Source organism: Thermomyces dupontii (genome assembly GCF_041956625.1).
Source record: "Thermomyces dupontii strain NRRL 2155 unplaced genomic scaffold VTN31scaffold_12, whole genome shotgun sequence".
In the NCBI taxonomy this organism is placed as follows: domain Eukaryota; kingdom Fungi; phylum Ascomycota; class Eurotiomycetes; order Eurotiales; family Trichocomaceae; genus Thermomyces; species Thermomyces dupontii.
This window is the reverse complement of record NW_027192318.1, coordinates 1-19387: the sequence shown is the minus strand read 5'-3', so window position 1 is coordinate 19387 and position 19387 is coordinate 1. Positions and strand designations below refer to the sequence as shown.

Below are 19387 nucleotides of genomic sequence, written 5' to 3'. Positions count from 1 at the left end.
AGACTCGGCAATCGGTCCACCCTTGCCTCAACCTTGAAACTCCTTGTCTCGAAGTTCCCTTTGAGATTTGACTGCTGCAAATCCCTCTTCTCACACAAGACTCAAAGGGAGTAGCGTCACCGCCGATAACCACTTCAGAGCAGTGGCCACGTGCTGCCTAACTTGCCTTAGACGATGCGAAAATGGCCTTAGTACTTAAAGCCAGACCCGAACTGCATTTCACTTTACAGAGGAGGTTGAAACACGGTGAGACCGGGTGAAGATGTAGGGTGAAAAAGAGGAAGGAGAAGAAAACGCCTAATGAGAGGTCAAGGACGCGGCTGCGCGTTTGCAGTGTTTGCCGCACTGCTTATGTCAGCATTCGCTGATTGGCTGCGGCTTGCTTTCCATGATGCTGGCGGGTTGATGAAGCGACTTGAAACAGATGTGCGCGGTGTGATCCTCAAAGGGCGGCTGTGTTGAGCGAAATATTCAAGGCGCAGTCGCGAGTCTTCCGTCTTTTCACGACCGGTGTTTCTGGAATATCTTGTCAATTGCACAGTCCAGGCCGGCTGGTCGTGATCGCGATGGCGTCCCAGGCCATGTCGCTGCGGGATCGTCAAGTCGGTAAGCTCCCAACGAGTCCTCGACAGGAAGAGGCTTTCTGACCGTCGCAGCCGCGATTCAGAAGATTCTGAATCTCAACCAGGAAGTTCGCTCACCGGCGGACCACCATGACGGCGCGTCATCGACCGGATTGATCTCGCAGTCCACACCTATTCTGAACGAAAATGGCGAGCCGATATGGAAAGTGCTGGTGTTTGACAACATGGGGCGGGATGTTATCAGCAGTGTGCTACGGGTCAATGATCTGCGGACCTGGGGGGTGACGATCCATTTGTAGGTCAGGGCTGGATGCGACAAGGCGTGCTTTTATGTTGACGGCGACGGTGGCAGGAACATCAACTCCCCACGGTATCCTATCCCCGACGTGCCCGTGGTTTACCTGGTCGAGCCAACGCCCGTTAATATTCAACTAATAACTTCAGATCTGTCACGCGGTCTTTACTCTCCCGCATATGTCAACTTCCTCTCGTCTGTGCCTCGACCGTTGCTGGAGGACTTTGCCTCGCAGGTCGCATCAACGGGCACAGAGGAGCACATTGCGCAGGTGTATGACCAATACTTGAACTTCATCGTTGCTGAGCCCGATCTCTTTAGCTTGGGAATGGGAAATGACTCGTACTACAAGATCAACAGCGCTCACACCAGTGATGAGGAGCTTGATGAGGTGGTGGACAGGATCGTTAGCGGGCTGTTCAGTGTCAGCGTGACGATGGGTATGATCTTCACGGGAGCATTTCTCACAAGTGCCAGGCTAACTGTTTAAGGCGCCATTCCGATCATTCGCTGCCCCAAGGGCGGAGCGGCCGAGCTTATTGCTACGAAACTGGACCGCAAGCTGCGGGATCACATCCTGAATTCCAAAGATAACCTCTTCTCCGGCAGTAAGAAACCAGTACCGGGCGTACCGTCTTCTCGCCCGGTTATGATCATTGTTGACCGAAACGTCGATCTTGTGCCGATGCTTTCGCATTCATGGACATATCAATCCCTCGTTCAAGATGTCCTCAGGATGCGGCTCAATCGAATCACAGTGGAGACGCCGGTTGATGAGAATAACCCTGCGAAGGGCACGACCAAGAAATCGTATGATCTTACGTCGAATGACTTTTTCTGGCGCCGGAACGCCGGGGTACCATTCCCCCAGGTGGCAGAGGACATTGATGCGGAGCTTACTCGATACAAAGAGGACGCCAACGAAATCACGAAGAAGACAGGGGCTTCGTCGATCGAAGACCTCCAAAGTGGCGGCAACGCTTCGGCACAGCATCTGAAGGCTGCCATCACACTACTTCCGGAGCTACGCGAGCGCAAAGCGATCCTTGACATGCATATGAACATTGCAACAGCGCTCCTTCAAGGCATCAAAGATCGTCAACTGGACAATTTCTTCCAAATAGAAGAGAACATCAACAAACAATCCAAAACGCAAATCTTGGAATTGATCAATGACCCGAACAAAGGGTCGGATCCGACAGACAAGCTGCGGTTATTCATTATTTGGTTCCTAACTACCGAGACAGAACTGTCTCGAGCGGAAATGACGAAATTTGAGGAAGCCCTGGTGGCGGCGGGTAACAAAGACATTAGTTCATTGGCCTACGTGAAGCGTGTGCGTGAAATCACCCGAATGACAATGATGACCAGCTCTTCGGGAGCGCCACAGCAACAATCATCAGACCTGTTCAAAGGCTTCTCAACTCTCTCCAATCGGTTAACGGACCGAATCACGTCGGGAGCGCTGGGCTCCAACTTCGACTCCCTGATCTCGGGAGTCAAGAACTTCCTCCCAGCCAACAAGGACCTCACGCTGACGAAGATCGTGGAATCGATCATGGATCCATCATCAGCATCGAGCTCGGCAATTGCCAAGACAGAGAATTACCTGTACTTTGACCCGCGCAGCGCCAACGCGCGGGGCGCCGTGCCACCGTCATCGGCATCACGACATAGCCACACGCCAGGCGGACCTGGGAGCAGCGCACCGGGAACAGGCGCTACATTCGGGCAACGGCGGCAGGCGTTCAACGAGGCGATCATCTTCACGGTGGGCGGTGGCAGTATCGAGGAGTACGGTAATCTCCAAGACTGGGTGCGGCGAACAAGCGGGTCAGGCAGCGTTACTAGCTCGGGAGCCGGGGGATCGTCAGGCGGGACGCCCACTCGCCGTGTTGTCTACGGCAGCACGGAGCTGATGAACGCATCGGAATTCTTGACCGATGCGTTGGGTCGGCTGGGGAAGGAGAGTTGAGGTCAATCTGTACATGTACATCATCCATTGGGAATAATATTCTAATCAATCTTCTACAGACTGTGGTAGAACTCGACAGTATAGACTAGATACTTGTTTTTGGACGTTTCACCCGCGATAAGCATTCCGCTGCCAATGCCGATTCCCGCCAAACCAAGTCATTTGCACGACTTGCCTTGAGCCAAGGCTACATATACCGAGACCTGAATCCTGAGCATGGGCCACAGTCAAAATGGTTGATGCCAAAGTATATTGGCACTATCAAGAAAGCGCTAAAAGCAATAAATCTAATCACACTTTAACAGAACCAAAGACACAAACCCTCACAAAACTCCGGAACCAAAACATCATGCTATCATCAAGCTCATCATTTCGTGCCTCGTGTCTAGTATCTGTATCTTGTCGAGTAATCCTTCGGACTGACCACCAGACCGCGTCCCTTCTTCGCACCGCGATAGATGGTCTCGATGATATCGATGAGTTCTTGCTTGTCTTCGCTAAAGGGGTCGTCAGCCACAGAAGTCCGCCACATGGAGTTAAGAAGTTAGCGAGGGCCGGCACTTACAGCACCCAGTTCAGTTTGTTGTTGTTTCCCGTCCCGAAATCACCTGTTCGCTGAGATCAGCCCGTGCTCAACCGACTCACTCCTCGGGAAAAGGGGAACATACACATCATATGCTTATTCCTAAAGAAGAACTAATCCAGCCGTTAGCACTAATACCTTCCTCCAAGGGGGAAGGAAAAAAAAAAAAAAGCCAGCAGACATACCATAATCGTCATTGGATCATAAAGCTCATACATGGCGTTGAACTCGGGCACCTCGTCGATATCACACAGGTAGATCACCGCAAAGTTCTTGACCTTGTCGGCGATCTTGGCCAGGACGTCGTCTTGCCGCAGACAGTCCGGGTGGCCATCTTTCCCAAATCGGATGACCACGAGACGTTCACTTTCGCTGAGGATGCTTTGGTCGACGTGCCAGGCGGTGCGAAGGTGAGGAAGTACGATGGACCCCATGGCGTCTGAATCGTTTCGTCTGACGACTCCAGGTGAGTTGAAGTGGGCAAGCACTCACTGCAGAGTGATGGTGAAAGACCGGGTTCTTTATATTCACGTGATTGAGAAACTTGTCACGTGACTAGATCGAATGTTCGATCTGGGGAAATGGTGATGTCATCTTGTCGACTGAGACTTTCACTGTTTTCGAGTGTCTGACTTGTGACAGCAAGCGAGACCTGGACGATGTGGAAGGTGTGAGAGAGGAAAAAGCCGGAGAATCTTGAAATGGACGGAACTCAAGGGAGGCGAGACACAAATCTGGTAGCTGTATTCACCAGTACGCCACAACCAGGTACAGACTACTCCAAGATAGTACTACCCTCCTATATACTGCTACCTACTCTACATAGGCACAACTCTATGGCACCAGGACTCTATGTTCGAGAATGGTGTCGGCTGAACGGTGGACACCCTCCGTCTTCCCCGGAGTTGAGTCGGGTATACGAAATGTGTCAGAATTCAACCGGCTCCATCTCGAGCAACTGTAGAGTTCTGAGCTGCCATGTACACACCATAGTGTTGACCTCGCTGTCCGACTACCTACCGAGGTGCGTTACATCGTAAATTCAAGCGGGTAATCCTACATGGAACACTAAACAGTCCAAGGGCAAATGAAGGTGACTATCTGGGCACTGTGGATTGTTCCAGTAAGATCGATTCAAACTCGACAGGATGAAAGGAGACACGGATCCCAGGTGCACACGAAAGGAGGAATTGCAGTGTTCGTGAATGACCGTGGCAGGAGCTTCTACCGAGCAAACAGGACAAAAGGTCGGACCATCGCCGGGCCAGCCATGCATGGTCGCGTTCGTCAGATGTGATTAAAAGTACATGATGCACGACCCCAGGATACAAGGCAATGGAAATGGCAGGACAAATCAAATGAAAAATGGACGACAGATAACGCGCGCTCGGCTCATGTACGGCCCCCGACATACCCCTTGGTTCGCCACTCCGCTTGCAGATTCATCATCTCGGTCCGCTCCTCCATCATCTTGTTGTTCTGGATGTTGAACTCGCGTCGTCCGATGCGCCGCTGGCGAATGCAGAAGAACACCAGCGCAGCGATACAGATGGCCGCAACGGTCGCTCCACCGGCGTAGACACCGACCTTGGCAGCTTGCGGCAGCCTGGCCCATTTCTGGGAGAGGCTGTCATCCTCTCCATAGAGGTTCTCCCAAGTGGTCGAATTACCGCTGCACGGATCATCAGTCCTGCAAGAAAAAAAAACTAGAGTATAGAGACTGGGTACTTACGGCACAATCTCGATACTCTCCCATGATCCACTGTGGTCGGTATATACGTATTCCTTGCCGGAAGAGAAGTCCTCGGCCTTCACCTGCTTGACGTACATGGTGTAGGGACCGTCGGTGTAGTCAATCTCACCACCCGCCCACTCAATGCGTCCCTTGGGCTGGCTGGGATCACCGGCAGGCCAGATGCCGAGGCGGATGGTCATGGGAGTCTGCGGGTAGTACTTGCCCCCATCGGCATCCTCATACTTGAGGGTTCGCAGCAGCTGGCCATCATACCACCATTCCAGCTTGTCCTTGTCCCACCAGGTCGTGTAATTGTGGTAGTCTTTGGTCAGATTCTCGGTGACGTTGTGAATCTTGCCGTCAGAACTGTCAAACTCGCCCTTGCCGAAATAGTTGGACTGCACCGAGTATTCATCCGCGCCGATCCATTCCCAGTCGATCTCATCCAGGTCATCGGACTGCAGGACAGCACTGCTGATCACGCCCGCGCCCGGCGCGGCCTGAATGTGGTACTCGACGCGGCCGAAGAAAATGTAGAACTTGGATCGAATGGTGGGCGAGTCCAACTTGCGTTGGATGCTGAACATCATTCCGTCCTTGGCATAGTCCACGGCGCCATTGGTGATATTCCAATTGTCGTCCAGTAACGAGTCAGAACTGAAATTCCAGGTATAATTGGTGCCAAACGCCGGGTTTGGCGGACATGTCTCGTTGAGCGGTTGGCAGTCGGTCCACGTCTGGGCGTGCACTCTCGGTATCGCGGTGGCCAACAGGCCGACCAGAATGCTAAGGAGAGACATGGTGAGGAGATCGCTCAGGTCGATATCATACACCGGAAGCGGGAATGAATGGCGGCCGTTCGGGTCGCGTCAAAGAGCGAAAGCGCGAAAGGTCGCAGCGGTCAAAGAAAAAAAGGAGTGACAGAGGCAGAGAACGATCCGGAGGTTCAGGAGTGAGCCTCCTAGGCTCAAGTGGGTGTGTACAAGGATCAGGTGTAGGTTAAATGTCGCAGCGCACGTCAATTGAAGGAGTGAACGAAGAGAACGGAAAACATTGACGAGGCGATATTAAGGACAGACAGAGAGAGCCGTGAGGGGAGGGTTGCAAAGACCGACTGATTCGGCTCTGGGTATCTTGGGCCTTGGCACTTATGCAGTCTGCGGCCTCTCCTCTCTGAGTCTCGCAGCGAAAACCGGGCCCCAAAACTCAAAAGGGGGCACGCACAGTCTTGGTCCACAAGACTGGACTCAACCCCTTAAAGTTTGTACCCTAATAAAGTGTTAATAATGGGCTTATGACGGAGGGAATACTCCGTATTTAGCGCCATTAACTTATTATCTGACTGGTTCGTGCCTGACTAAACTTCACCAAACTCAACCCTAAAGTTTAGCGTGATTCTCATTATGGAACCTGATTTCGGCTCGTAGATCCTCTGGACGGTGGATTGTGTAGAAGGGGATGTGACCGTAATACAGTCATGTACAGTACATAGTCTCTTATCATAGATTAAAGTGCCTCATTACGTTGCAGGGAACTTGGCCAATCTATGTGACCATCAGGGATGTAGGTAGTTACCAATTTCTCACCCATAACTTCGCTGTACGAGTATGTACTCCGTACGTACCGACGAAGTGTAACTTCCCCTGTCCAAGGAGAAATCGGCTTGGCAGACTCGGCGGAATGCCGGAGGCCGCCAGAAAATCTGGCAGATGCTGTGATCTGATTGGCCCTGGAGAAATTACGGAAAAGGCTACCGTCCACTTTTGTACTTTCCCTCTGCAGGACGCAGGTACGGAGTACCGTACATACCAATCGTACTCCGTATTGTATGCTGGATTTCCCAAGGTTAATCGCAAATACGTCAAATCGGCCAATGAAACTGGGACGTCTCGTATTACAAGACGTAACACTCGTTTCGATGCCAAGTGCATCTGTAACATAAAACGATTGGTCCTGGCTCCACAACGGTGCGATCCGAGACCGCCACCGATAAGCGCATGGTTGCCTCAGGCACTGCCGAGAGAGCAACCCACACAGCCACAGTGCCACACCTGCCGCGTGCAACGCCAAGTCGCATCAGGAGGCAAATTGCATTCTCCTTCAAGACTCGGCTTGCTAGCCGGTAGGGATTTGTAAGGGATTGCAACTAGAGTGAGAGGACGGAGAGAGAATAAATTTCGAGTCTGCGTTCTGGCATCCTAGCCGTGCAACTCCGCGTCCATGGAGCGCTTTTTCTGCCCTGGAGTCTCCTCCGGGGATATCGCCGATATGTACTCCGTACCGGGTAGGTTATTTCAAAATCCGACTTTCTGGGTGCTCCCTCAATGCCCTCATCAAACCGCAAGCCACCAGGATATGCTCACCTCATTGACAGGAGCTTTGAAGTTTGGCGGAAGCTAACCTCGCTCGGCCGCCCTATCATCAAAGGATTGATCCCACGGTAACGTTCCACACATTGGATGGATCCGCTGACAACGATCCAATGCCATGATAAACCGGGACATTATTCCCAGGAAACCCGAAATGCGCCAGCGGTTGGAGTCCCATGTGCGCGTCTCCCACCGCGGACTCCTTGGTGTCGGAAGATTCGTCTTGCACGTCATGTTTCTGCTTGCAACTGACCCAGCGCTTTTTCAGCTGGATGGTCCTCAGTGTCCTCATGGCAATTGATTCATCCTGCGGGTTTATTGGGGCATAGTCAATCGAGTCCGCCAAACCCTGCAGTTTCTCTTCTGGATCCTCGAGAGCTTGCTGCACGTTGATCTTTTGTCGCACGAAATCTGTATCCCAGGCCGCATCCTCCAAATGAGTTAACTGATCAAACAGAAAAAGCATTCTAGGAAAGTGCTTCGTCATCGTCACGGAGGAACAAAGAACGAGGGCGATGTCTTGTTTTCGGAATAGTTCAAACCATGCCATTGCCGCCTCGACAGCAGCTGACAGACTATCAAGTAATCGTACATCCGGGTCAGAGGAGAGAGGGTCGAACGAGGAGCGAACAGTGGCGATGTCGTAGATAACTGCCTCCGTGAACAGGGCGTGGAGTCGGAGTTCAGCTGTCATGAACGTGAGCAATTTGCCGTTCACATTTGACAATCGCGTTGTACCCTTACCATTGCCCGCCATCTAACCGGGAACTTGACTCATCACGTCCACCAGCTGAGCTCGGAGATTCTCGATGTAGAATCCAGTCTTGTGCGTATCCTGTGGGTGTTCGGCATCTCTCAGCAGCAGAGTGATCTGGTTTGCTTTGTCTGTTACACGTTGGATTTTGATCTGTTGGGCAAGATATACGTCTGAAGGGGACTCTGGACTATCCTGCAACATCTGCAGACACTGTTCCATGTACGGGGACCAGGGTAGTCCTTCTGTAGGTCTTTGACTAGCACCCGAAACTATATACGCAGATTAGCATTCGGCGGGATATTAACCGAGTCCAAACCATACACGGAGCAAACATAGTAAGTTGCCAGAGCAAGACGTCCATGTTCCATGGTCCTTGTCGACGGGATCGGAGTCCCGACATTCACGATTCGATGGCCTGGGAAATGTGCTCATTGCAACCCTGGTTTCTCTCCGCGACGGCCGATGAAGTTCCATGTCTAACAGGAGGGTGATGGCCATAGACGAGAACCCGGTGAGAAACGGTCCCGTTGCTGGTCAATGCCTCACCACTGCTCGCCGCCGCCGCCGTCGCCGGAGTCACCGTGGCGGACACGAGATTTGGTCGTCGGCCTTCATCCGACTTCGCATGCAAAAGCGTCACCAACCGACCGAGCTTCTCTTCCAGATGGGCTGTCTGGGAGGCACTGCTACCCTGGGCTCTCCTCTTCCTCACCGACGTCGAAGGGCGACATTCTTTGTTGAGGCGAAGACATCTGTTGCCTTGTCCGTCAGCTGAACTTGCGCTGATCTCCATTCTGTCTGCCGCTGCCCACCCACCGTTCGCAGATATCGGAACCGATACGCAGGACGCATCTGCGTTTGACCCGAACGCAATTGGTGCATGATTGGCCATAAGGAGGATCGAATTTCTGGTGCCGCCAAATCCATCACTGAACCTCGTCGACAACTACCGATCGTAAATAACTATCCACGACCCCTAACGAGTAACCAAGAACGCCGCATGGCCGCAGCGTCGCACTGTCGCAGATGACAGGAAACGGGACGAACTGAAGCGGCCGGTGGGACAGTGGGACCAATCAAGCCTCCGTCGTTAACACTTGCATTCTGTGAGTTTAGTAGTAGTTACTCCGTACTCCATAGTCCATACAAAGGACTGGTAAATACGGAGGAACTACGAGGTCTCCATCAAAAGTTGTGTCACCCCTTTCCCCGTGTAATTTTGTAATTGCGCCGTAATACACCCATTACGTAAGCAAGTAACTGTCCTTTTAAGGAAAATACCATATCCAAGTACTGGCTCTTGGTACCAGGTACTTTGTCGACAGGAATTCTACTACGAGTGCGCATTCAACAACAAACAAAATCATTAGTAAGCAGAACAGCAAATTTAATACTAATCAAAGGAGTTGCTTTCCAATTTTCTGTGTTTGTATATGGTAGCCTATTCTACAAGAACAGGGTAGGTTCAGGATGGTAGAGGTATCGAGTACGCGCGCTAGTAATTGATACTTTCCTGAAAGGGCTAGGTATTTACTTACATAGTTTAAATTACATGCCAAGACGGTCGCCCGGGGTGACAGAACCCTTTTGATGGAGATACTCCGTACTGGGCTCTTCGGTAGTTCGGTTGGTGCTTCGGGAACGGCCAAGGCCGCACATTCTCAATTTCAATTCGTGCACAACGCCACAACCATTGATAGGCTACCAGGTGGGTCGACAGATCGGCCGAAGCTCTTGGCTGGAGGTCACAGGGGTTGCGAGCAAAGATGAGTCGCCGAATATACGCCATCCTTGGAAGGATCTTGCGTCTCCGGAATCCACAAGAGAAACCCTGGTTTCGAAGTGGCATAAATATGAGTAGGTGACATAACTAGGCGTAGAACGACTCAGTACGTGATTCATTTTTTTCTTCACAACATGGCTGGAAAACACAAAAGGACTCGGAACTCCTCTTTCAAGCAGAGACTAAAAACTCTCTTGAATAAAGCAGACGGGATCCGCTGCTATGGTGCAAAAGTGTATCTCGTCGTCGAGCACCATGCTTTAAATGTCGTTTTCAACTCTCACGGTCCAGATTGGCCGCCTTCGCAAGAGGAGTTGGTAAGATTTAGCCTAACTATTCGGTCAAGCCAAAGTCTGACGTGCGCAGCCTCGTATATACCCAAATATACATGTCCTTGATCCGACTTCAGTCCATGAAGTCTGGAACCGAAATGAAAGTTCAATTCCTATTCCCCCGCTGCCACAGTTGAGGTAGAGTTGGGGATGGTTTGATGTGAGACTTACCATAGACGACTATATGGACGAGCCATTGACCTAGGTAGCCTACTACTGTTCGTTTCACTGCTCGATTCCGTCCTTCAGTTATGAGGACGGATCTTTAAAACTGGGAGAGGGCATTCTTCTGAGACTACGAGAATATACCCCGGATCCCACCGATAGCGCGACAAAGGCTCCAAAACATGTGACGAGAGAGGGCGCCCAGGGAGTTTGTTCAGGATGCGTCGCTGATTCATGCGATTCTATTTTCGAATTATGATTCCTTGACCTGTTGTTATCTGGAACAACATGAGCAAACTTCGCGCATGGCATGAAATTGAGTTTTTTGGTCAGGATCAGCAAGTCCACTCCAGGTTCTTTCACGCATAGTATTATCTCGAAAAATATGAAAAGGAATGGACTGAATGAGGACACTAGCTAGGCCTGATCTCCTATTTACTCCGTACATAGTAGTATGTAAGTCGTACTTGGTATGCTGAAATTCAAGCCGCCTGACTGCTGGACACTCTCTGAGGGAAACAATTCAGATCGTGGAAAACTCAACCAAGAGCACAGTCACTGATGATTGTGAGCGCAAGTAGTGATTCAGGACTTAAGCATAGTTGGTTCATCATTGAAAACAGAGTACAGAGGATTGCCTATTCGACACGTTCGCCAATTCGTTTGGCTTTTTTTTTTCGCTGCCCGTGCGCCAGCGGACTCTTGGTCAGATCGTTTGCGCTGCTTACCCCGGAACCTCTGACCTGAAGTGCATCTGGCACGCGGTTTTGTGATGCCACCGTGATCCGGCCTACCGAATGGTGACCACAGGCCTTGCCTTTCGATGAATGAAGCCACGCTGGCAGGAAAACCGTTGATCCTCCAACGTCGATGTCGGCCGCACCGCAAATAAAAGTCGATGACATCGTCAAGATGGCGAACGGAAAAGGATACGGACTGGCAATATCGTTTGCATGCTGGACAGATATTCTGGCGACGCAGGACATAACCCAGTGCCTGTGTGCCGATGGAGAAGTCCAACCTCTCTGGAAGGAGTCGTTCAAGCGCTGGGAGCAATTCCTCGGCGAAGCCCTTGCAGCGGATAGTACCATGACACCAGATGGGCGTGCTCGTTGTATCAGGAACGGTGTTATGACCTCAGTACTAGGCACAGCTACAAGGGCCAGCCGTCAATCTAGGTCTTTATTCAAGACACTAAGGATGGAGAAGAAACATGCGTCCTAGGGAGGACGAAAACTATGTACACTGTGCGGCCACGTGACCTCTGGGCCCTAGCCCTGCCAAGGTACGGTGGCCTGGGAGATGCTGGCTCTAACACTCATGACGATCATTCTCCTCTGAGGACATCCATTTCTTGAAGCGTCGGAAGGTCTTAAGTTCTTCACAGTCCTTTGCACGGTGGCCTTCCTTGTCGCAGATGAAACAACGGCCCTTCTGATCGTTGTTGTTACCGCGTTTTCTGTCGAACTTCTTGTTGCTGTTACCCGCCTTTCCCTTTGGCGGGGGTCCAGGTTGGCCATAGCGATTTTTGTTCTTCCAGGAACCGCTTTTATGCTCCGGTCTCTTCCCTTTTCCTTTCCCGCGACGGTCATTACCGTAGTGCGCGCCTTCATCGGTCTTTCCGGCCATTTCCTCCAATGCGGCCTCCTTCTCGAGTACGCGTGTCAAGCACTCGTTTAGATTCTCCTCGGTGATCGTGGTGTTCTCCAAAGCATCGACAACCATTGTGTACTCGTCTGGAAGCGAATGCAGAAACCGACGAAATATCATTGGCTTCGTGTGCGCGGTATATCCAGCCATCATGTTCAATTTCCGAGCCATTGCGTCGATCCGGTCATAAGCCTCTTGCACACTTTCGTCGTCCTTCTTCCGGTACTTGGCATATGTGCCCAGGAGTGAATCATAGTGTCTGGGCAGAATTTTGAGGTACCGTTCCCTCAGCGCTCGGTAGAGTCCAGCCGGGTCCCCTCGGTGGCTGTCTGCCAAAGTCTGGTCCGAAATCAACTTTCGCAGAACCGTCCATACGAGTTGTTTTGCCGGGATTGTGGCCTCATTTGGACGCTTGATGACCCACCAAGCCTTAAATCCTTCCATTAGGGCTTGGAAGTTGAGAAACCATTGGTCTGCATTGTCGGCTGTCAAGGTGTCCATCAACTTGATCACGTTTGTCGGTTTGAATTTGAAGTCATCGGGCAGATCCCGACGTCCCACGGTTGCTTGTTCTGTTAGAGCCAGCATCTCCCAGGCCACCGTACCTTGGCAGGGCTAGGGCCCAGAGGTCACGTGGCCGCACAGTGTACATAGTAGGACGCATGTTTCTTCTCCATCCTTAGTGTCTTGAATAAAGACCTGCGCTAGATTGACGGCTGGCCCTTGTAGCTGTGCCTAGTACTGAGGTCATAACAGTCATGAGAGTGCCGACGAACGAGGTCACTGGTCACGAATGGACAATATGGTCGATTCGCTTCACGAACCGGGGGATGGTGAAGAGGTCCTGATGGCACGAGAGCCACACCCTCTGCATTCCACCACCAAGGAGATCACGAGAAAACGGGCCGCATCATGGACACATCAAGAAAGTGATGAGACAGTGCCGAACCAGTTGCCGACAACTGATCAACACGAATGGATTATCGACACTGGTGCCACGGCTCACATGACGTCCAATAAGGACATGTTCACTCACTTTCGACCGTTGACAACGAATCGGAAAGTTCAAACTGGCGGCGCGCGATTACCGATCTGCGGGATTGGAACCGTGCGAATCGCGACGCTGCACGGAACACCATTCGTCTCAAGGACGTGCTTTACGTGCCTGATCTCGGTGTTAATCTTGTATCGGTCCAGACACTAACAGCAAAAGGACTTGAATGCTCAATCTCCGGTCCTGAGATGTTGTTCTACCGGAACGGGAAGCTGTTGATCAGGGCTGACCAGAGAGGCCGATTTTGGTGCCTGAGTGACTTCACACGAAGAACCGACGAAACTGCGCTGATTGCCGGACTCGACAACAGAACTCAGGGCACAATTGGTGATGCTGCACTCGTTGGGGAAGCAGAGAGCGACATGGAAGAAACCAGCGAATACAATTTGTGGCATCGGAGACTCGGACACTTCGGTAAGACCAAGCTGAGAAACCAACATACAATAACGGATGGTCTACGGAAACGGATTGCCCCACGATCAGGAGAAGACAAGTGTGATGTGTGCTTGGAGGCGAAGATGAGGCGCGAAAACTTTGGACCGTCGGCCCCGAAGACGGAATTGTTGGAACTCGTTAGTGTTATGACCTCAGAGCTAGGCACAGCTATCTACTGATCGCAAGCTGTCAATCCAGCGCAGATCTGATTCAGAACACTAAGGATACAGAAAGAAAGTGGAGTCCAGAGAGGGTAGCGACTAAGTACAGAACCGCGTTCGGTGGGTCACGTGCCCAGGGAGCCCTAGCCCTGCTGAACTACACTGGCCTGAGGCAGGAACTCCTGTGGGCTCTAACAGTTAGTATGGATGTTTGCGGTCCATTTGGGAAGAGTATTAACGGCAATCAATACTTCCTCCAAATCGTCGACCATGCAAGTCGGAAAGGTTGGGTGATCCCAATACCTGATCGAAAGGTCGACACGGTAAAACCGAAACTGGACCGTTGGAAAGCGACCGTGGAACTCGAATCCGGGAGACGGCTAATGGAAGTACGGACGGATAACGCTCCGGAGTTAGTCAAGGTTGTCGAGACATGGAACATGGAACACGGAGTGAAGCACCAAGCCACTGTGCCGCGTGAATCCTGGCAAAACGGAGTCAGTGAAAGAGCTTTACAGACAAGCCAAGATGCTATGAGAGCCCTTCTCAAAGATTCCGGTCTGCCACATGTGTTTTGGGATGAGGCTGTCAAGGCGCAGATGTACATTCGGAATAGGATACAGGCGCCTGAGGGAGCAGCCCACTCTGTAACGCCGGAGGAAGCTTGGAGCGGCAAACGGCCGGATGTCAGCCACCTTCGGGTTTGGGGGTGTAAGACTTACTCCTATGTCGATTCAAAGTCCGTCCCGGACGCGACAAAATTGACGGATCGAGGGCGCATTGGTGTCTTCGTTGGTTACGAAGAGAACACTACCAAGCATTTCCGGATCTACGCGCCCGACTTGGGATATGTTATCAGAGCGTCAATAGTCAAGTTTGACGAATCGGTGCGAGGGGGAGAAATTGATCTGAAACTCCGAATAAGATCAGAACCCCCAGGTCTGAAAGAAAGACGTTCAAGAGGACGGCCAGCAAAGAAGATACCGGGGAACCTGAGCGCGACAGGAGTGGAGATGCAACCGCCGGAGCATTCACATCACCCCGATACGGCTGGAAAGCCAGAAACACGACAAACAGAACAGGCGGTACAAACTGATTTCCAGTCTGAAGGGCCCATCCGTGAAGCCGAAGAGCAGTATCCACGAGGTACGAAGCGAGGTCGAGAGGACGGCGACATTGCGGATGACGAGCGAGAAGCGAAACGCCTTGAATATGCGCAGTTCCTCGAATGCCTGCACCAAGTGTTCACAGCCTCTCTAGACAGGACTCCAGTGCCCAGAAACACGATACCGATACCCAAGACCTATGAGGAGGCAGTCAATCATCCAAGATGGGGGCCGTATTGGAGAAAAGCGGCGCATGCGGAACTGCGACAGCTCATTCGCAATGGAACATTTCGGAACGTGAGGTGAACTGAGCGGATGAATCTGGTCACTTCAAAATGGGTCTTCACTGTGAAGTACAAGTTAGACGGATCCATTGACCGATTCAAGGCAAGGCTGGTTGCGCGTGGCTTCAGTCAACAGTATGGGATCGATGGAGGATGAGATGGGGGAGGGAGAGGGAGGGGAGAGAGGAGGATGAGATGGGGGAGGGAGAGGGAGGGGGAGGAGGATGAGATGGGGGAGAGGAAGGGATGGTGAGAAGGAGAGAGGAGGGAGAGAGGAGGGTGGGATGTGGAGAGGGAGGAGAGAGAAGGAGAGTAAGAGAGAGGAGGATGAGATGGGGGGAGAGAGAGCAGGAGGAGGGGAGAGGAGGAGCAGGACCAGTATTTAGGATTAGGATTTAGGGTTAGGGTTAGGGTTAAGGGTTAGGGTTAGGGTTAGGGTTAGGTTAGGGTTAGGGATTGGATGATGGAGGATGGATATGGGAAGTGGATGGGTGGGAATGGAGGGATGGAGTGAATGGAAGTGTAGATATTGGGGGATGATGGGGGATGATTGAGAGATGGAATGGAGGATGGAGGACTGGATGGTGGAAGAGTGGCGTTGTTGGAGCGAGGGTGGAATGATGGGTATGTGGAAGAAGATGTTGGGATGATTGAGGGGATGGATGGGGATGGTTGAAGGAAGATGGTGAAGAGCATCTCCTTGTCATGGATGTCATAGTTCTTCTCCGGTGCCGACATTGAAGACGAGTAGAAGGCGACCGGGTGCCAACATCCGTCCTCTAGTTTCTGAGATAATACTCCGGCGATCACTTCGTCAGAAGCATCGGTTTCCACGCGAGTTTCACGGGATGGGTCGTATCGACAAAGGACAGGAGCACTGGTGAGTAAGGACTTCAACTTTTCGAATGCTTCCTGGCACTGGGGAGTCCACACAAATGGCGTGTCTTTCTTGGTGAGTTGGTACAGAGGCTTCGCCACCCGGCTGTATGCGCGGATAAGCCGTCGGTAGAAGTTGCAGAACCCAAGAAAGGAGAGTATCCCTTGCACCGTGGTGGGTTTCGCCCATTTGGTGATCACCGCAACCTTCTCTGGGTCGACCTCGATGCCATCTGTGGTAATGATGAAGCCTAAGTACTTGGTACGCTGCACGTGGAACTCACACTTGCGAATGCTGGCCTGGAGCCCAGCATCCCGGAGCCGCTGTAGCACGAGCTTGACGTGTTCTTTGTGTTCCTCCAGAGTCCTGCTGTAGATGAGAATGTCGTCTACGTACGCGGTCATAAAACAGTCCAGATAGTCGAAGAAAGTGGTGTTCATGAATCGTTGAAACACGCTGGGTCCGTTTGATAACCCGAACGGCATCACGCGGTATTTGAAGGATCCATAACGCGTGCGAAAGGTCGTCAGATCCTCAGATTCAGCGCTCATGCGGATTCGGTGGAAGCCTTGTCTCACGTCCAGCTTCGTGAAGTATCGGGCGCCTTGAAGCCGGTCCATGAGCTCATCGATCAGCGGGAGGGGATATCGGTCTTTCTTCGACATGGCGTTCAATTTCCGGTAGTCCACGCAGAATCTCAGCTTGCCTGCAGACCGGGCCACTAGGACAGGCGAGGCGAACGGGGCTGCAGAAGGGACAATGAACCCCTTGTCGAGGTTCGCCTCCAGGTACTGCTTCACCGCTTAGGGTTAGGGGCTCATTTTATAAAGCGGCGCGTGCCCGATATCCTTGGCGGGATCTACTCCAGGTTCAAGCTCGATGCGGTAATCAACTCCCTGCCTGCGCGGGGGAAGCTGGTCGGAAGCCCTCTTGGAAAACACGTCTTGATAACTTCCATAACACTCCGGGAGTTTCTCGTCGACGAGCTGCTCCTCGTCTTCCAGGTCCGCGCCTGTGACCCGTATCCGCGACTTATCCTCGATGGCCCGGTCGAGCTCATGGAGCGTAGTGATGAAGCACTCAGACTTTGGGCTGCGGATGTGCCTCTTGTACGCCTCCGCACCGACGAAGGCAATGTCAGTCGTTGTGGGAATCTTGGGATCGAAGCGCACCTTCTTCCGCAAGGGTGGGGGTGTTGGCTCAGAAGGTTCTCCAGCGAGTGCTCTCCTCATTTTGGCCAGATTATCGCGGTAGTCCACCCTTTGCGTTCGGGGAACGAGGGGGTCCGTAAACTTTCCTTTCTTCGGCCTTTGTCGATTCTTTCCAAGAGGTTCTTTCTCTTGAGCAATTTCTTTCTCAATCGCTTGGTCTCTTCGGTTGGCGTCTTCCTGGCGCGCTGGGTTCGCAACTGGCCTTCGGAGCACCGACCTGGGAACAAATCGAGGAGCGGGCAGCGCTTCATCCAGATCTGATCTTTCAGTTGGCCAAAGTAGCCGCTGGTTCCTAACGTCGAGCCAGACGTTTTGGTCTGCGAGCCACTTCCTCCCGATGATGATGTGGTGCTGTCCGAGATCCGCTAGGATCATCGGAGTGTCGAGATATCGACGGCCATCCAGATGGAAATGGAGCAGGATGACGTGTGACAGTTCCGGGCCCGGTTTGCCATCGAACGTCCGCGTCCCGCAAGCGAAAGGCAGCTTGTAAAGCGTCAACGAGGGAATCGATAGAGACTGCATCCATGACAAGCTACAGCGCTAGGTACAGTAAAGGAATTTCCTCCCAGCAGCTGTTGCAGATCAAGATCCTCCCGGTACACCCTTCTGCCTAGAACGGAGACTTCTTCTAGGCGAACTCTTTTCCCGACTCCTCATCGTCGAGAGGGATTTGCGCCTCTAGCTCCTTAAGGGCTTTCGACCGTTCACGCTTCTTGGTTGGACAGTCACGAGCGAGATGGCCAAAACCCTTAGACTCGTAGCACTGTCGATCGCCGTCTTTCCCATGTCCCGACGCGCCGGGTGAGCCTGCCTTGCCGGTCCTATTGGCCTTCGGCGTGGATCCCCCCGGGGTACTGGAACCCCCGCGCCCCAAGTTGCTCGGCTTGGGTCGACGGGGCTGTGCGGACTCGATGCCCTTCAGGACGTGAGCGGATTGCGAACAGATGTCCTGGAACTCCTTGAACGTTTTCGTAGTGGCGAAAGATGCGGCCACCATCCGTTTCAAGCTGGGGCTCGGCTTGCGAAGGACTGTAGTCACTTGTTGGGATCTGTGCCTCACCCGCGAGGTGCAGGAACTTAGTGAGGAACGCGTGGGAATCGTCCCCATTCCTCATGACCAGATCGCGGTATTCGTCCTTGGCAATCTGCAACTTGTTTGGATCCACGTAGATACTCGAGAGATGCTCGAAGATTTCCTCTGCTGTTTGATACCTCTCCGGGTGATCGTCGCGCATTCGCGGTGCTATGTGTCGAGCGGCGTCTCCGTCAGTGCGGTTCTCGACATAGGCGGTTTTCGACGACTCCGTCGGGAAGTGATCAGCGTTCTCTCGAAGCTTGTTACGCATTCTGCTGAGCCAGTGTTCGAACAATGGCTCCTTGCCGTCCGTGAGGTGCTTCGGGTCATCAATCTTTACGGACCTTTTCGTGACCGTTCCCGTCGTGGATGTTCGCTGCTCGACGACGGCTCGGGCACAGGCGTTCCGGTAGTCGTCACGTTCGGCCATGAGGGCTTCAATTTGGGCTTCAGCGTTGGCCTTGTGCTCCGCATACTTAGCCTTCCTGCGCTCAACCTTCGAGTGGAGACCGTTGTTCGCGGTGACGAGTCTTCCGATGACTTCGCCCATGTCCTCATATGCGGCCTTTGGGTCTGCATTGACCCCATCCACAAACTCCTCGTACGAAATCCGTGGTTTGTCCTGTTCGATGTTGGCAAGGTACTGCCAGGCGATCGTCTGGGAAGCCATCTTGACCGTCTGACTACGAGTTTTCACCATAAACTCGAGAAAAGAGCAAAGAAAGAAGAGGGGATCCTTAGTGTAATGTTATGACCTCAGAGCTAGGCACAGCTATCTACTGATCGCAAGCTGTCAATCCAGCGCAGATCTGATGCAGAACACTAAGGATACAGAAAGAAAGCGAGTCCAGAGAGGGTAGCGACTAAGTACAGAACCGCGTTCGGTGGGTCACGTGCCCAAGGAGCCCTAGCCCTGCTGAACTACACTGGCCTGAGGCAGGAATTCCTGTGGG

The 19387-nt window shown here is 52.4% G+C and overlaps 10 protein-coding genes across 10 annotated transcripts; 4 read left to right on the top strand and 6 right to left on the bottom strand.

Annotated features, from left to right (window-relative positions):
- Positions 1 to 566: 566 nt before the first annotated feature.
- Positions 567 to 2854, top strand: VTN31DRAFT_2352 (uncharacterized protein; the record flags this gene model as incomplete). The annotated part of the gene is made up of 4 exons (XM_069402511.1): positions 567 to 606; positions 657 to 879; positions 937 to 1319; positions 1371 to 2854. The coding sequence occupies 4 exons, from the start codon at positions 567 to 569 to the stop codon at positions 2852 to 2854; spliced, it is 2130 nt and encodes a 709-aa protein (XP_069257137.1).
- Positions 2855 to 3239: 385 nt separating this feature from the next.
- VTN31DRAFT_2351 (uncharacterized protein) lies at positions 3240 to 3871 on the bottom strand (the record flags this gene model as incomplete). The annotated part of the gene is made up of 4 exons (XM_069402510.1): positions 3240 to 3351; positions 3420 to 3462; positions 3523 to 3550; positions 3623 to 3871. The coding sequence occupies 4 exons, from the start codon at positions 3869 to 3871 to the stop codon at positions 3240 to 3242; spliced, it is 432 nt and encodes a 143-aa protein (XP_069257136.1).
- A 958-nt stretch (positions 3872 to 4829) lies between these two features.
- On the bottom strand, positions 4830 to 5972 carry VTN31DRAFT_2350 (uncharacterized protein; the record flags this gene model as incomplete). Its single annotated transcript, XM_069402509.1, has 2 exons — positions 4830 to 5109; positions 5170 to 5972. 2 exons carry the CDS (start codon positions 5970 to 5972, stop codon positions 4830 to 4832), a joined length of 1083 nt encoding a protein of 360 aa, XP_069257135.1.
- Positions 5973 to 6852: 880 nt separating this feature from the next.
- On the top strand, positions 6853 to 7308 carry VTN31DRAFT_2349 (uncharacterized protein; the record flags this gene model as incomplete). Its single annotated transcript, XM_069402507.1, has 1 exon — positions 6853 to 7308. One exon carries the CDS (start codon positions 6853 to 6855, stop codon positions 7306 to 7308), a length of 456 nt encoding a protein of 151 aa, XP_069257134.1.
- A 285-nt stretch (positions 7309 to 7593) lies between these two features.
- On the bottom strand, positions 7594 to 8298 carry VTN31DRAFT_2348 (uncharacterized protein; the record flags this gene model as incomplete). The annotated part of the gene is made up of 2 exons (XM_069402506.1): positions 7594 to 8228; positions 8286 to 8298. The coding sequence occupies 2 exons, from the start codon at positions 8296 to 8298 to the stop codon at positions 7594 to 7596; spliced, it is 648 nt and encodes a 215-aa protein (XP_069257133.1).
- Positions 8299 to 8659, bottom strand: VTN31DRAFT_2347 (uncharacterized protein; the record flags this gene model as incomplete). Its single annotated transcript, XM_069402505.1, has 2 exons — positions 8299 to 8567; positions 8620 to 8659. The coding sequence occupies 2 exons, from the start codon at positions 8657 to 8659 to the stop codon at positions 8299 to 8301; spliced, it is 309 nt and encodes a 102-aa protein (XP_069257132.1).
- A 1556-nt stretch (positions 8660 to 10215) lies between these two features.
- On the top strand, positions 10216 to 10555 carry VTN31DRAFT_2346 (uncharacterized protein; the record flags this gene model as incomplete). The annotated part of the gene is made up of 2 exons (XM_069402504.1): positions 10216 to 10398; positions 10448 to 10555. The coding sequence occupies 2 exons, from the start codon at positions 10216 to 10218 to the stop codon at positions 10553 to 10555; spliced, it is 291 nt and encodes a 96-aa protein (XP_069257131.1).
- Positions 10556 to 13021: 2466 nt separating this feature from the next.
- Positions 13022 to 13896, top strand: VTN31DRAFT_2345 (uncharacterized protein; the record flags this gene model as incomplete). The annotated part of the gene is made up of 3 exons (XM_069402503.1): positions 13022 to 13380; positions 13506 to 13696; positions 13766 to 13896. The coding sequence occupies 3 exons, from the start codon at positions 13022 to 13024 to the stop codon at positions 13894 to 13896; spliced, it is 681 nt and encodes a 226-aa protein (XP_069257130.1).
- A 3058-nt stretch (positions 13897 to 16954) lies between these two features.
- Positions 16955 to 17881, bottom strand: VTN31DRAFT_2344 (uncharacterized protein; the record flags this gene model as incomplete). The annotated part of the gene is made up of 1 exon (XM_069402502.1): positions 16955 to 17881. One exon carries the CDS (start codon positions 17879 to 17881, stop codon positions 16955 to 16957), a length of 927 nt encoding a protein of 308 aa, XP_069257129.1.
- Positions 17882 to 18180: 299 nt separating this feature from the next.
- Positions 18181 to 19134, bottom strand: VTN31DRAFT_2343 (uncharacterized protein; the record flags this gene model as incomplete). Its single annotated transcript, XM_069402501.1, has 1 exon — positions 18181 to 19134. The coding sequence occupies one exon, from the start codon at positions 19132 to 19134 to the stop codon at positions 18181 to 18183; it is 954 nt and encodes a 317-aa protein (XP_069257128.1).
- Between the last annotated feature and the right edge of the window lie 253 nt (positions 19135 to 19387).